A 14965-nucleotide genomic window follows, 5' to 3' on the forward strand; every position below is an offset into this window, starting at 1 on the left:
TCTTTAATATATACAGAACATTTTAGTACCAGAAAATTGATTATATAACGCTACGAAAAATTTTTGACAGCCCTTTAAGTGTTGGTATTTTACATCGTATTTCGAGAAATAATTGAGTCTTTATCGTCCCTAGAACATCATTACATAACATTTGTGAACATTTCAAACAACTCGCAATCTCATACAGAATATTTTGCATCTCTTCCGCATAACATGGATAAGATGAATGAACCTATATCCGCGATTCTAACGTTAAAAGCCATGTCTTCTACTGGCAAAAATTGTAACACAATTGTTTACAGGGGAGGTGCAGTTTCACAGACCACTTCTAAAGAATGCAATAAAATTTAAACCAGATGCACTCGCCTAAAGATACTGATAAGAAAGGGGGGTGTTCAAGGTCACAAAACAAAAAGCTATTAGGAAAGACCATTCAATTGGACTGAAAATAAAATAGGGGGTGATCGGATGAACTTTTGAGCGGTCTGTGAGACCGCACCTCCCCCGTTAAGGGTATATTACATGTATTTCTAAGCAGCAGAGAAGACGAGAACTATAAACAGTTGATCAAACAAACCCTGCGGAAGTTCTGTGATCATCGATGAATGATATGTCTCTGAAACTCCAATTTGTTCACTCTTCCGGGATATTTTGTTTAAAAAAAAAGCTATGAGCAGTGAGCATGAGGAAAGGTTCACCAAGATATCTTTGCAATGGAAAGCAGATATCAGGGTCATTGGGCTGAGTTAATGCTCACCAAATGCTGCTGAACTGGGGGGCAGATACAGGATTTCCTTTTAGGAAGGGGGGGGGGGGGTCAGAGTCAGAGGTGATAGCGGACTCAAGTAACATTTTCTGAAGACAGTCTGAAGTTTTCGGAAACTATGCAAAAGCTCAACACCCCCCCTCCCGTAAAAATATCCAAATTTGCACATACAAAAATTAAAATAACCATTTTTATTAATTTTTTTAAAAAATATTTTTTTAGTTTTATAATGTGTTGTCAGCCCTAAATTTTTTAAAACAGTAACCCAAGATCTTCGAAAATTTTGGATCACGAACACCCCTTGGTCATGCTTAAGAATGTAGTCTCACGTACAGCAATTTTCTTGAACTCAGGTTAAATTTAATTCAAATAATAATCTTTACTAATAATAAAGCTCAAAGTCTCTCTGTCAGGATGTCTGGATCTCTGTGACGCCCATAGCAACTAGATCGTTTGGCCGATTTTCATGAAATTCGGTACAAAGTTGGTTTGTAGCATGGGGGTGTGTACCTCAAAGCGATTTTTCGAAAATTCGATTTTGTTCTTTTTCTATTTCAATTTTAAGAACATTTTCCGGAGCAAAATTATCATAAGATGGACGAGTAAATTCCAAAATTATAATGACGTGGAATTGGAGAGCGAATGAACATAGCCAATTGGCGAGAAATTCGTCATCTATTATTTGTAAATATACAGGCGAACCAAATGACCTTTTAATTTTCTACTACGGGCAAAGCCATGTGGGTACCACTAATAATTAAAATAAATCACTTGGTTTTACCTCTGGGATTTATGTTGTAAAAGTATAATATAATGAATAGTATGATATTTCCTGTTCTAACATTGAAACGTTGAAAAAACGTATAGGGCTTGTTGATATTTGTAGTGGAACCCGAAAGCTATAGATCTGGGCCTGAAGTGAAAGATTGTTTAGCATAATAGTTGTGAATAAACGTTAACTAAAAGATGAAACTAAAAAGTTATTGCATATTAATTATAACAAAATAAACATTAAGGTAATAGCTTACAACGGTCACCACACTTTTTTAGATTTTATGTGCTAATATCTCTGTAAAGAAGGTTCATTTCATTCGACACATGCATCTTGTACGCAGAAATATAATACTAAAACTTCACTTAAAATGCGGGGAAAATCCAATTAAAAATTAAATTTTTCATGAATGTAATTCGGACATTGATAAATACTAACAGACTGATTCTTCTCAGTTGTAGAAAAATCGGAGGTGGACAGGGACACAGCTGTCTGATATAGGAGCTAGGGATATCTTTCCATCGGATTTAGGTTTATAAGTTTTTTTTTTTTTTAACTTTGCAAAATAAAACAAGAATGCTTAATCACCGAAAGCTTCATTGTTTTGTTATAGGTAGTCCTTAGCAAACAAAACGCAGTTTTTTCAGCACAGTTTTCATGTCTAATAGGAGGGGCTAATTTTCAGGAACCCTCATGTAACGGAGGTTCTCGCTTACACGAACCAAAAATTTTACACTTTTTGCACAACGCAAAATCCAAACACTGATTTAACAAATGTTAGGGAAAGTTCAAAAATTTTGAAAAGCAGTTTCCATCATAAAAACATATGGACGCATTAAATCTAAGAATTTAATGTAAAAGTTAGAATGAGAAGAAAAAGAAAATAAACTCACCTTCACACTGTGAAAAGAATTGAAGGCAATCGTATAACACAGCATCTCTAATCACAAAGACTTGCTTAGCTAAATTCTCTAGCAGTGACAGGAAACATCTCTTAGCATAAAACCAAGTGTCAGTTCCCAATTTTTTTGAATATGGCTCTAAACTTTTTATGACTCGAGAAATTCCAAAGTCATAGTTGCCTTTTGCACAGTATAAAGTTCTAAAAAAATTTTTCATTTTAGTAAGAATTAGATTTTGTATTTTTTGTAGCTGAATTGAAATTTATACATTTAAACTTAACTACAGCATTACAGTATACAACTTGGGACTGAGTTATGTTTCCAACAAAAGTAAAATAACAACATTGGCTAACAAGTTCATAAAATAGTGAGACAACATTTTTTTACTAAGTATAAGAGATTTTTTTTTTCTTTTTTTCAGTTTGAAGGACACAATTAAACATATATAATAACACTTATAACCAGCCCTCTTCTAAACTTGTTCTTTCAGCAAAAAAGTGAAAATTTTCTTAAACAAAATTTCTATATATTCATTTCAAATATTCTTCCTATTGGAAATCTATTTATCAACAGTATTCCTCAACTTTTTTGGCTCCTGTGAACCTCTAATAAATAAAAAAAGAAAAATGAAAACTTTGAAAAATGTTATAGCTGTCTTACTTAGCTGATATATTTTCATATTAAAGGCTTCATGAATGACTCTTCCTTGCATGAAATAAAAGCTAATGTTCATGACAATAGTTGTTCTCAGGGATTGATTTACCATTAGGCTCACAAGGCTAAGCCAAGGGTTCCCGCGAAAATAAAAGATCATAACAAAATATGATTTTATTTTGTTTATTATGATGTTAATTTAAAATAAAGAGTGATATTTAAAATGTATAGCAATGGTCCGAGTGGGGATTTGGGAAACATTAAGACACAATTTAGACGAATTGGAACACATGTAATTGAACCAATTGGTAGTCAGTCGAAAAGTTTTCTAACGACTCCGACTGCTTTACCCCAAAATTAGTGCAACTCCGACTTCACAGCCCCTCGTATTAAGAGAGTTCAACTACATTTTGAAAAGTGTTTGAAACAATTAACCCAATTTAATTAATCTATCATCATACAGTTTAGCTTAATTACCCTATAACTAAGTTAACAATGCTGAGATGAAATATTTTTCGATCAGGTTCTTCATATGCCAGCTGCTCTTCTTCCTTTTCTATTTTTCGCATCAACTCTTCCGCCTAAAGGATAAAATATTTGGATAAGCAAGAGCAACTCTTTTTAATACTGACTCTCTGGCTAAATGTCTGAATAAAAGAATCAATTTACCTCTTCATTTTGAGATGTCATAATGTATGAGACACAAAGATTGGCCAGAACAATTGCACTTACATTTAGGATCTGAATAAAACATATAAAAATGCAATTAGAAAATCACATAGAATCAAAAACTTTGATGCCAAATTTTGTTTGAAAAGGCACTGTATTCTGAATAAATAATTCCTTTAGTGTGATTAGTTTCTTTTCTTTTACTCTTCTTTTATTCATTTACTTATTTATTTATGTTCAGAAAATAAGAAGACATTTATTATGTCAGTCTGCTTATTAGCATTTAATACATGATAGTAAACAAATTTTAAAAAATGAGTTGGCAATTTAGGTTTTTAGCCTACAATCTCATAGAGTAAAAAAAAGGGGGGGGGGGAATATTTTTTAGAAAAGCATTGAAGTTGGTTTAATATGAATGAAGGAAATGAAAATGAATCAAACAAATAAAATAAGTTCATTCAATAAATACCTTTAAATAAAAATGAAAATAACTTAATGAAATGGGAGGAATGTGTCTGCCACCTCCTCATAACTTGCAAGAGTATACACAATTCAGACAAAATTATCTTTGAAAAAAGAAATAACAGCATCAAATATCAGAACTTGCAGATTACTGCAGACACGAGTTTTGACGTTGCAAGGAAAGTTTTTTTAAATGCAAAAGAAATCAGCTTGTGGATGAAAAGATATCCGACAAAAAACCTTTTGTGATAAGAAAATATACCTTATCGTAATTCTTCTTCACAATAGGTTCATAAAACCCAGTTGCTTCTTTAAATTTATTCTCTTGCATGAACAGCACATGTGCTACATTCAATTTCCATATGTCATGGTCATTACAGAATTCAACTGATTTTCGAAACACTTTTTCCACTTGTTGGTAGTTTTCCATATCCCAATATATTTTTGCTTGAGCCATTAGAACAGGAATATAGCTAAAATTAAATTTTTGTTTTAGGAAATTTATTGGATGTAAACAACTAAAATCTCTCTCTCACACACACACACACAAAGTAATTTTTTCGACAAGGGTTTGCTACACATTTGTGATAAAACAGGCTTAGTATTAAAGCAACAAGAGTATAAGCATTTTGCTTGTTTAGTATTAAAGCAAGCAAAATGTGTCTCTATTTCATAAGATAACCATTAAAATCAGAGTTGAGCTATTAAAACAAGCAAGACGTGTCTTTATTTCATGAGACAATCATTAAAATTAGAGCTGAGTCATTAAAGCAAGCAAAATGTATCTCTATTTCATGAGACAGCCATTAACATTAGGGTTGCACCGAATGCGATATTGTTCCGAATACTGAATATTCATTTAAAATTTGAACCGAATAATCAGTCGAATAACAAATGTTTTATTAAAACTTTTTAACTGTAATGCTTGAATTTTATGTCAAATTAAAATCAAAAATGAAATCTATTTTGGGAAATGTAATTGCATTTCCAATTAAAATCGTAAATTTATCTATATTAAGTATAATGGTTAATTTAAAATAAATAAAAATAAAATAAATCATTCCAACTAATATAGTAAGTGGCTAATTTGGTATACTTTTTTCTCCAATTCTGCATAAATAAACAATCAAATTATTTGCTGGTATATGATTTGATAACTGGTTTTATGATAGTAATATGTTATGTAACAAATAAAGAATTTTGCATTTAACTTACATACAAAAACAAGATGCTCAAAGTATCAAGTTACAAAATTTGTAACAATGGGTTTTATATTTAAACATTTAATGCCGAAATTACATGAAAATTGCTGTTTTCCATCCTATCCAAAATACTAATTTTATTTTAGAATTTTAATTTTTCAGCGTTACATTGTACCTTAAGATTAAGCAAATCATTAGTGAAATCCTGAAGTCTCTAAGGGGTCTAGTTGCTGAGATATAAGCACAAACAGGCCTCAGATTTTTTCGTTACAATCAAGCCAAGTGTAATAAAAGTGCTTAAAAACAAAACGATATTCGCAAAAGTTCAGAATTTAGTTTTAATATTGAAGCTTGCAGAGCGGTCTAGCAAAGTAAATATTATGAAATTAGAAGCTGCTCTTGTATTGTGGATTAATAAAGAAATAAGGAAGAGGAGATGTTGCCACAAATAGAAATGCTATAAAAGAAAAGGCGAAGCAACCATAGTTAAAAATGTATTAGATAAGAATAACGATCTGATCATGAAGCATAAATCATCACTATCTTCATTTTTTAACTCTTAAATATTGTTACTGTATCTACTGTACTATTATAGTGCATCATTTTAATTGTTCTACATGCTGTGAATACCGTGTTGCTTTATTTGTGTTTTATTCCCATTAGTCATTAATTTTGTGCACCTTAAAGTATTTCATGTTGAATAACAGTTTTTTATTTTCTAAATACAGTAAAAGTTCAGTTTTTTATGTAAGAAACTGTAGTGTATTGTTAAGGAATGCTTTAGAGCAATTTGAGGGGTGTTTATAAGTGTCTAAAAGTATTTGGTATGCTTTAAAAAATTGTATGCATAAATTTTTCCACAACACGAAATTTCGACTTACGCGAGGAGTCTTGGAACGCATCCCTCACGTAAGTCGGGAATCGACTGTATAAATTAACTTTCATTCTTTGTATACAAAATATATTTGTTTACTAATTGTGAAACATTTGAGTTTGTTTACTATTCAGTAGTTGAATATTAAATTATTCTGCCAAACCGAATATGCAGTATATCGAATACCAACCAAATATTTGGTGCATCTCTAACTAAAATCATATGTATAGCATAAAATAAGCAGTCTTACAATTTCTTGAACTGTAATACTGTCATCTTTTGCATTTAAATCTTTTTGATTGGCAGGTCTGATTATCTGTTAATTACTTAATTCAAATTAATTTCCTTTTCTAAAACTGATGTACTTTAAGTGGAGTTTCTTAGTTTTAACAATATTTTGCCGCTCAAGACTTTCAAAGTATCAAAAGTAACTGAAGTAATTTCTACATATTTTTTGAGAGTAAAAAAAATAGACAATCAATTAAATTTTATGCTATTATTCATTTTTTAAAAAAAATTCAATGTAAGTTTTAGTGAATTTTTTAAAAAAGTTTTTAAAGTTTTAACGAATTAAAGTAATACTGTAGAATACCTTTAACCATCCAATCCAAATATTGCAACTCTCTATAAGCCACACCCCCATTTCAAAAGGAAACAATAAGTTGTTTTGTTAAAAAGAAAAAAAAAATTCTGCACAGCAAGCATAGCGCCATTTTTTGAGAAATTAAATTTAGAACCTTTTCTCATTTTTCCATCAAAGCTTTTAAAGGAAAATAGTATTTACAGTATAATATAGTACTAGAGTGTCCTACAAAATGCAGCTGCTATGCAATAATGCTCTGTTATGAAGCCAATTTATTTGTGAATTATTGCATAATTTAATTTAAAAAAAATAAATTCAGTAATGACTAATTCTGATGAGCAAATTTATTGATTTTATAAACTTGTAAAATGATCCATATAATGCAAAACCTCTGATCCCAAGGGGAGCGTTATAACAGTCTTCTACTGCATTCATTTTTTATTCTGCTTAAAATGAGAAATATTTTAGGGGAATTTAATTATATAAAATTTAATAAAATAAAATTTCATATTAAGTTTACAGGAAAAAAAAAAGAGTAAAAAAAATTAACTGCATTTACCGTTCTAAAGCTTCTTCACAGTCATTAACAGCCTTTTTTACTCCTTCTTCATCATGATTTTGGCGGGCTTCCTGAACCTGCTTAGTCAGTTTTCTCAAAGTTTCTATGTGCCGAGCAGCCATTTCGTCAAATTTTTTATATGCTTCTTCAGGAGATGTTTGTTGAGTGATCAAAGCATCCAAGAAGTCAAACAAATACTGTAATATTAACAGATCTGTTTTTAATGCTAAAAAATATTTCAATAGTCAAAATTATTACTATCATATTTTTTTTTTTTTTTTTTCAATTTCAATTCTGATATTTTCTTTGTCAACATAACAAAAATTAAAAAAATAATATTAAACAATAAACTCTGGAAAAAAATTAATAAAATGCTAGTTTTAAGAATTGTAAATTAATCAAAATTAACCATAATGGTAACAAGCAAGAGCAAAAAAATAATAAAGATTTTATTCCTTGAAAGCATAGTATCAAAATGATTTTTTTTATTAAAGCAGCTATTTTTAATGAAATTTTTTATTTAAGAGGGTTAGCTTTGACTCAATTAATGAAATATTAAAACCGTATAAAATTCTAATCAATATTAAAGTAGACTAAAATACTTTACAAGTGCACTAAATGAAGGGCAGTTAGTTGTGCTTACAACATTAAAATAGCATTTGAGCAATTTTTAAATATTTCACATACAATTATTAAGTGCATAAAAAGCATTTCTCACTAACAAATCAGCAATAAAATCCAATTTACTCAAAAAATAGAATAATGATCAGATACAGTTCAATCTGCCTATCTGGAATATCGAAGGGACAGAAGAACTTTATATTGTGAGACATAGTGGTTCTTAATAGTCAAACACATTAAAATTAAAAGCCAAAGTTTGGAATTCCGGGAAATAAAGTGCAAATATCTAAAAATTTCTCACCTGTGCAAATTGATTAAGCAAATACAGTCAAACCTTGGTATCTCGAATCTCGGTATTTTAAAAACCCTGATGTCTCAAAAAATAAATAAATAAATAAATAAATAAATAAAAAATAAATAATAATAATAATAATAATAATAAATCCCCTGCATTTTCCATAAAACCTCATAGATATTTTCCATAGTTATATCGAAATTTATTTTTCAAAACTCTTGATATGTCGAAATTTTTGCATACAATCAAGTTTCAATTGTCATTTTTCTTTGGCAATTTTTGTAATAAAGCCAGTTCTAGAGACAATTGCTTAATGTTTTTCATCCCTTTTCTTAGAAATTTTGAGAATAGGGGATTGGGGCAAGATAATTAGAGGGTGTGAGTATGAGGGGACTGCTGTAATTCTGTTTGTCTCAGTGTTTCCCCCAGAGTTCAGAATCTTAGTGCATTTCTTTCGAACATGTTGTCCACTTTTAGGGCAGAGGGTAAATTTTTCGTCAGTTTTCAAGCAAAAACAGAAACTATGCTCCTCATTTTCATCAATCTGCTTTTTAACTTAAAATGGTTGTTGAAAACTTTTTGCATTCGGTTACTAGTTGAAGATAAAATTAGTATTTTTAAATTTTTAGATGAAAAAACAAAGTTGAAATTGTTGTTTATTTCAAAATCTCATCCTAAAAACATCTGACAATTATAAAATTTCAAATCTAGTAGAATATTAAAGACAAACTTATTGATCGCAATTCGAAGTGGTCCCATAGTACATGCAGTTTATAGCGCACGTGTGTGTAACTGTGAGACTTACTAGTGTATTTTTTTTCAACACCTTGATACATTGGCGCCCATATGCAAAATTTTAAGGGGGGGGGGGGGGTAAGTAAGTTTAAAATCGAGTAAGTTACTTGGTTTTAAAAGTACTAAAACCAAGGAGGTTCTAATTTCTAGGGGGGGGGGGCTTAAGCCCCACTTGACCCCCCTCCATATGGGTGCTCTTTCCTTGATAATTCAAAAACTCAATACCTCGAATTTTTTTCCCATCCCGAGAGATTCGAGATATCAAGGTTGTAGTGTAATAATAATAATAATAAAAGAAATAATAATAAATAATTAATAAATAAATAAAGATATTCATAGCAAAATATCACAAATTTTTGTTTCGACTTATACTTTTTTTTCATTTCCTGAATACTAATACTGAGTCATTTCACAGTATTAGGACAATTATGTAGAGCCCGTAACATGATTTTGTTAGCCTTAACTATTTAATTTACTGTTTAATCAGCACATTATTTTATTTTTAGTTTGTCTTACCAACACACAAACTCAAATATAACAAAATAATGTGCTAATCAAACAGTAAATTGAATAGTTATGGCAAAGGATGTGTCATGTTACGACTCTACATTTGTATAAAAAACTGAAATGGCACTATATAAAATAAAATTCATAGTTTCTAAACAACTTACTGGAGTCAAATATTTGTATGTTAAATGAGCATTTTCTGCCAAAACATCAGCAGCTAAATCATAATACTGAAACAAAAAAAGTTTCATTTTACAATGAAGTATTGAAGAACACTTGAACTCTGACACAATATACAATATTAATTATTTGTGAAATAAAACTATGGATTTAAAACTTATTAATATGATTCTCTTTTCAACTTAAGAGAAATATATCCTCATATCCTCATCCATAAAGAGAACAAAATAACGTTTACACAGTTGACAACTATTTCATTATGCAGGCTGTAGCTCAAAACTGATGACCATGGAAGTACTTAAAAAACACACACTCACACATTATTTATTTTTTCTTCTGTGCAACTATCAGAATCAGCCTCTATTGATAGAACAAACTTCAGATTTTTTTTTTATATCAAAGGGCACTTCATTTAAAAAATGCCTTAAAGTATTAATTTGCTCCTCTTTGCCTTGAAGTGTATTAAATAATTAGTTTAATGTTAAAATTAATTAAATGCTAATGCTACTAAATTATTTTTTTTTAAAGATACAGAAATTAATCTTTTAAATTTTTGAAAACATTGTAGTTTGCATTTCTATACAGTTTTGTTCATTATTTTATGTTGGTTAGGTAAAAAGTTAATAAAGCTTACAATAAATGATTGCATAAAAATTTAAAAGAAAAATCTTTAACAGAATGCTTTGTAGTTATTTCACTTTTCATAATACTTCGTTTTCAAATCAGTCCTAAAATTTAGGGCTTCAATGCAATTCTATTTTTTTTTTTAAATACAGATTGGGGTCTCTTGTAGTACATAACTTATCCTGCAAACAAATGCAAACCAATGTTTTTTTTTTTTTTCAAAAAGTATTTTTCTGCAACCAATGTTGAAATGCTTCTACCATGGCGTCATTGCAAAGAAATTTTGAGTGCATCAAATCGGATTTAGTAATAATTCACTTTGTAAAACAATAACATGGTTCCCACTTAAAAGTTGAAATGAAAATAGAGCACCTTAAAAAAATCACCCTTTTTTTTCACTTCTATAACACTGTACAATGCTTCAAAATGTTGAAATAAAATGCGAAAATTAATTTATTATTAAAAATATATTAAAATTATTTCCTTGAGTTAGAATGTACTTAATGTAATTTATCAAACTTAAAAAAATAAAAATAAAGAGCATTTTTTACAGTTAACTATAACAACAAATTCGAAGAAAAAAAAAAAGTGCAACTCTTAACAATAGTATAACTCCTAACACAACAATATCTGTCATGCTGAATGCTTTTTTTAATGAGACAGTTTTAATTTTCAGTTCCTCAAATTTTTCATTTATTTCTTTTTCTATTTGTTTTATTTGGGGCTCTTTTTCTCATGCAGACTTCATCAAACTATTTACTTGACTACAAAATGTACTTGCTGCTTTTCCTGAAACTTCATAGGCAGTTTTAAAAGTGAAAACATACTAGACTCCAAACATTCATTATGTCTCTTCAATTTAAGTTCATCAGTTTTTTTTTTTTTTTTGTAACAGCATTATTTTCTTTATTTTTACTTTCATTTTCCAAGCATTCCATAAATTTTTGACTTGATTTTACAATTGAGGATAAGTATTCTTTGGTAGTTTTAAGGTTTAGTAAACTCCCACATAAATTTATGTGGATCTTTTAATACTTTGAGAGCAATGTATGATTCCTCTTTCAAATTTTCAATTCTTCTTTTTTTTGAAGGTCAATACAAAATTTGACAAGAACCACATCAGGTGTTTTCCATAACTACGTGTTTTAGGGTTGCTTCCTGTAACAGTTCACACAATCCTATGCTTCATTTTGCGCAATTATTGCTTTTTTGGTGAGAAGTAAAAAAATATTTTGTAAAAAAAAAGTGGCATTGGGGTTTTAACAATTGGGGGGGGGGGGGGGGGGGGAACAGGGAATAACACATGATGACAGTAAAAATAAAGGACTTTCAAAACAAAATAAAGAATAAAGCACTATAAAAAAAATCAAGCGTTTTAGCTCAAAATAAAGCACTTTAAAGGGCCCTTTGCAACTGTAACTAAAATAAAGCACTTTAAAGGACTCGTGGGAACCCTGAATAATTTTGTGATAATATTTAAAATGACTGAGACAAATGCATGTCATACATTAAAAAAACAAAAATAAATAAACAAATAAAGTGCATGCAATTTTTAAAAAAATCATGAGTTGACAAAACAAACCTCATGTTTGCAATATAAAAAGCAATAAATTTCCAAAAGTCTCAGGCGGGAAAGGATTTTGCTGAATTAGAAATTGCAGTTTCTCAAAGCCTTGAGTTGGGTGAGTCTCCATATTCATTAGTGCCTGGTTATGGAGGGTTACAGGATCCAATTCTTCCTCCCCTCTAGGTGGCATGTCTGTTAGAGCTTCTTTAGCTGCATCAACTGGGAGTAGTAAAGAGATCAATTAAAAAAAAAAAAAAAAAAAAAAAAATAATATATATATATATGTGTGTGTGTATATATATATATATATATATATATATATATATAATTTGAATTCTGACACTTTGAATTCGAATTATATTTTTCCCAATCACGAGTTGCGACAGGACTCCTCTCATTGGAGGTTATTGTTTCTAGAAACGGCTCATGTCCTCCCAAGCCTGCCCCTCCTCCTGGGCGGTTACGTGTGTGTATGTGTAAGGACTTGTTTGTGTGTACACGTGTGTGTATGTAGGAGTGTGTATATTAGGGTGGTCACAAGGTACATGGGGGAAAACTTTTTTCAACTAATCTTTTGCGGCACCCCCCTAAAATGTGCCAAAAGACTAGAAAATGTGATTTGGAAAGTTTCAAGTCATTTCGATGATATTAACACGTGCCGCAAAGAGGCTAAAGTTACGAAAAATGGCAATTTTTAGCAAAAAATCGTAGTTGTTTATCTGTAAAACCAAAACTATTCATTCTAGAAACTTCGTTCTGGTCTCATATTATAGCGAATTTTATTCTCTTTAAGTCTAATTTCACCTAAATTCTTGTAAAAATAGATTGAACATTATTCAGGATTTTTCAAGTCAGGTCGTAGCTAATATCCTCAAAATCGCGTAAAAAGAACGAATCATTATAATATAAATTGTATTGCTTCTTGGTTGTACCCCCCTTACAATGTTAAGCTATCAGAGTAAAAACAGCAATATTATCAGAAATATATGCAGTGAAATCCCATTACAACGAATACCGATACATACGAAATATCTGTTTTAACGAAATAAATTATCAGCTCCGATTTGATTTCCATTACGTTGCTTGAATTTCATTACTACCAAAACCTCGATACAAGGAAGAAATTTTCTAGTAATTTGAAGTTCGTTGTAACAGAATTTCACTGTATTATAGTTATGTCTCTAAAACTCAAAGTTAAAACAAACAACTGCATGTAAAACTTATGAAATTAGCTGTAGAGGCCATAAATTAAATACGGAACGTTGCTTTCCTGCTCGGTAGTCAGCGCTTAACACTAGTTTAAAATCCCAGTTTTGTAAGCGTTTTCGACCCCCCAGAGAAAGGAAAAACTAAGATTCCCAGGAAAGTGGCCTGTGCTCTTAGAACTTGTTAGGGCTTTCAACACACTTGACTTGTTAGGGCTTTCGTTAAAATGACATTCATTTTATGGCTCCTTTCTGCAGTACATACCTGCGTTTTGTGAGTACATTTGTTTCAGAAAAAATTATTGTATATAGCATGTCGCTACCACATCTTAGAAGTTGGTTTGAAAGCAGTTTTGATTTGCAAAATAACTACGTCCACTAGTCCTCAACCAGGTATTTTTCAAGAATTTTAGGATGAATGGTATAGATAAGAGGCATTTCAAAGCAAGTATAGAAGATTAAAAACAAAATAAGCAATCCAAGTGAAATTTCAAGCTTTCTTTTTGAGAAATAAAAACAGTAGCAGCTTAGGGATGCCTATAAGAAGTTTATTCCACTCTGCTTAACTTATTTAGTGAGTCTTTCTCCAAACAATGTTACTTTTCGAGTACCAGGCGCTATCATCACACAAGATGGATGGCAGGGCTATATGAGGTAGTGAGATGCAAAGGGATGTAAGTGGACTTTTTAAAGTTCCTTATAAAATGCGTTTAAAGTGCAGCAGATCCTAGGTAAGCTTTCATTGAACTATTTTTTCTAAATCATGCTATATAACAGCCCCTACCTGAGCTACTAGAACCATCTCTTGCCCCTAAGCAGAGGAGACGTTCCCCTAATATTTGTAATGATTATCTCGAAAATTTTAATTTTTGTCAATTACATTCCTTTGCTACTCACTGCCTCATATACGTTTTAAAAATCTAGCTTCTCAGGGATCAGCTTTCCTTAATCGATTTAAAGATAAAAGGTATTGAAGATATTTGGTTGTTTATCAACAATATTTACGGAAAAGTATGGTTTATTGTCTGCGATCCAGCTTTGGCCCCCAACCAAGATCTACAGTTAATAAAATCTTTGGTTCAATACAAGAGTATTTATGAAGATGATGTAGGCACAGAACTACCTAAAATAATTAATCATTTGTGGTCCCTGAACTCAGAGAAGGTTGCATTTCCCTTTTTTGATGATACTTTAGGGAGAGAAAAAAAGATCGAAACAAAGAAGGCTGCAAAATTAAAATCCGAAGTAGGAGATAATGAAGATGATTGTGGTGATAGTGATACAAAAGCACAGTTCAATCTGAAAAAAGCTTAGTTTATTGAACAAAGAAGTAGATTTTTTCATTTCTCCTCAAACTTTTTAAGAGATACAATTTTTTAGAGATTCGAAATCAACAGAAAGTTTTTAAATACTGAATTGATGGACAGTGTGAAAACCAATATTATATAAAAGCTAAAAAGATAGTAAACTGTTTAAGGGTTGTCAATGGCACAGCTTAAACAGGTGTAAAACTAATTTCTAACTAACGACAGTTTTTACTACAAGCTATGTCTGAATGCAGGCACATTTTTCTACATTCATCAAAATCTGTCATATCGAAGCCATTACCACTTTAACTTCTCAATGAAAAGTAATAACATAATGATGTAGGGAAGACCGGGGCAAGATGACGAATGCCTTAATTTTTCCGTTTTCTAGAAGGTAACAGCATCAACAGGATACCACTGG

General features: G+C 30.6%; 1 protein-coding gene across 1 annotated transcript in view; it reads right to left on the reverse strand.

Moving 5' to 3' along the window:
* Positions 1-14965, reverse strand: part of LOC129227370 (tetratricopeptide repeat protein 30A-like) — a 50046-nt gene that overhangs the window by 4924 nt on the left and 30157 nt on the right. Inside the window, 8 exon segments of the mRNA XM_054861920.1 lie at positions 2432-2640; positions 3572-3675; positions 3764-3835; positions 4488-4698; positions 7444-7640; positions 9826-9891; positions 12048-12065; positions 12067-12251. Of these exon segments, the coding sequence (XP_054717895.1) occupies positions 2432-2640; positions 3572-3675; positions 3764-3835; positions 4488-4698; positions 7444-7640; positions 9826-9891; positions 12048-12065; positions 12067-12251 (1062 nt within the window).

This window comes from Uloborus diversus, chromosome 8, assembly GCF_026930045.1.
Source record: "Uloborus diversus isolate 005 chromosome 8, Udiv.v.3.1, whole genome shotgun sequence".
NCBI lineage: Eukaryota > Metazoa > Arthropoda > Arachnida > Araneae > Uloboridae > Uloborus > Uloborus diversus.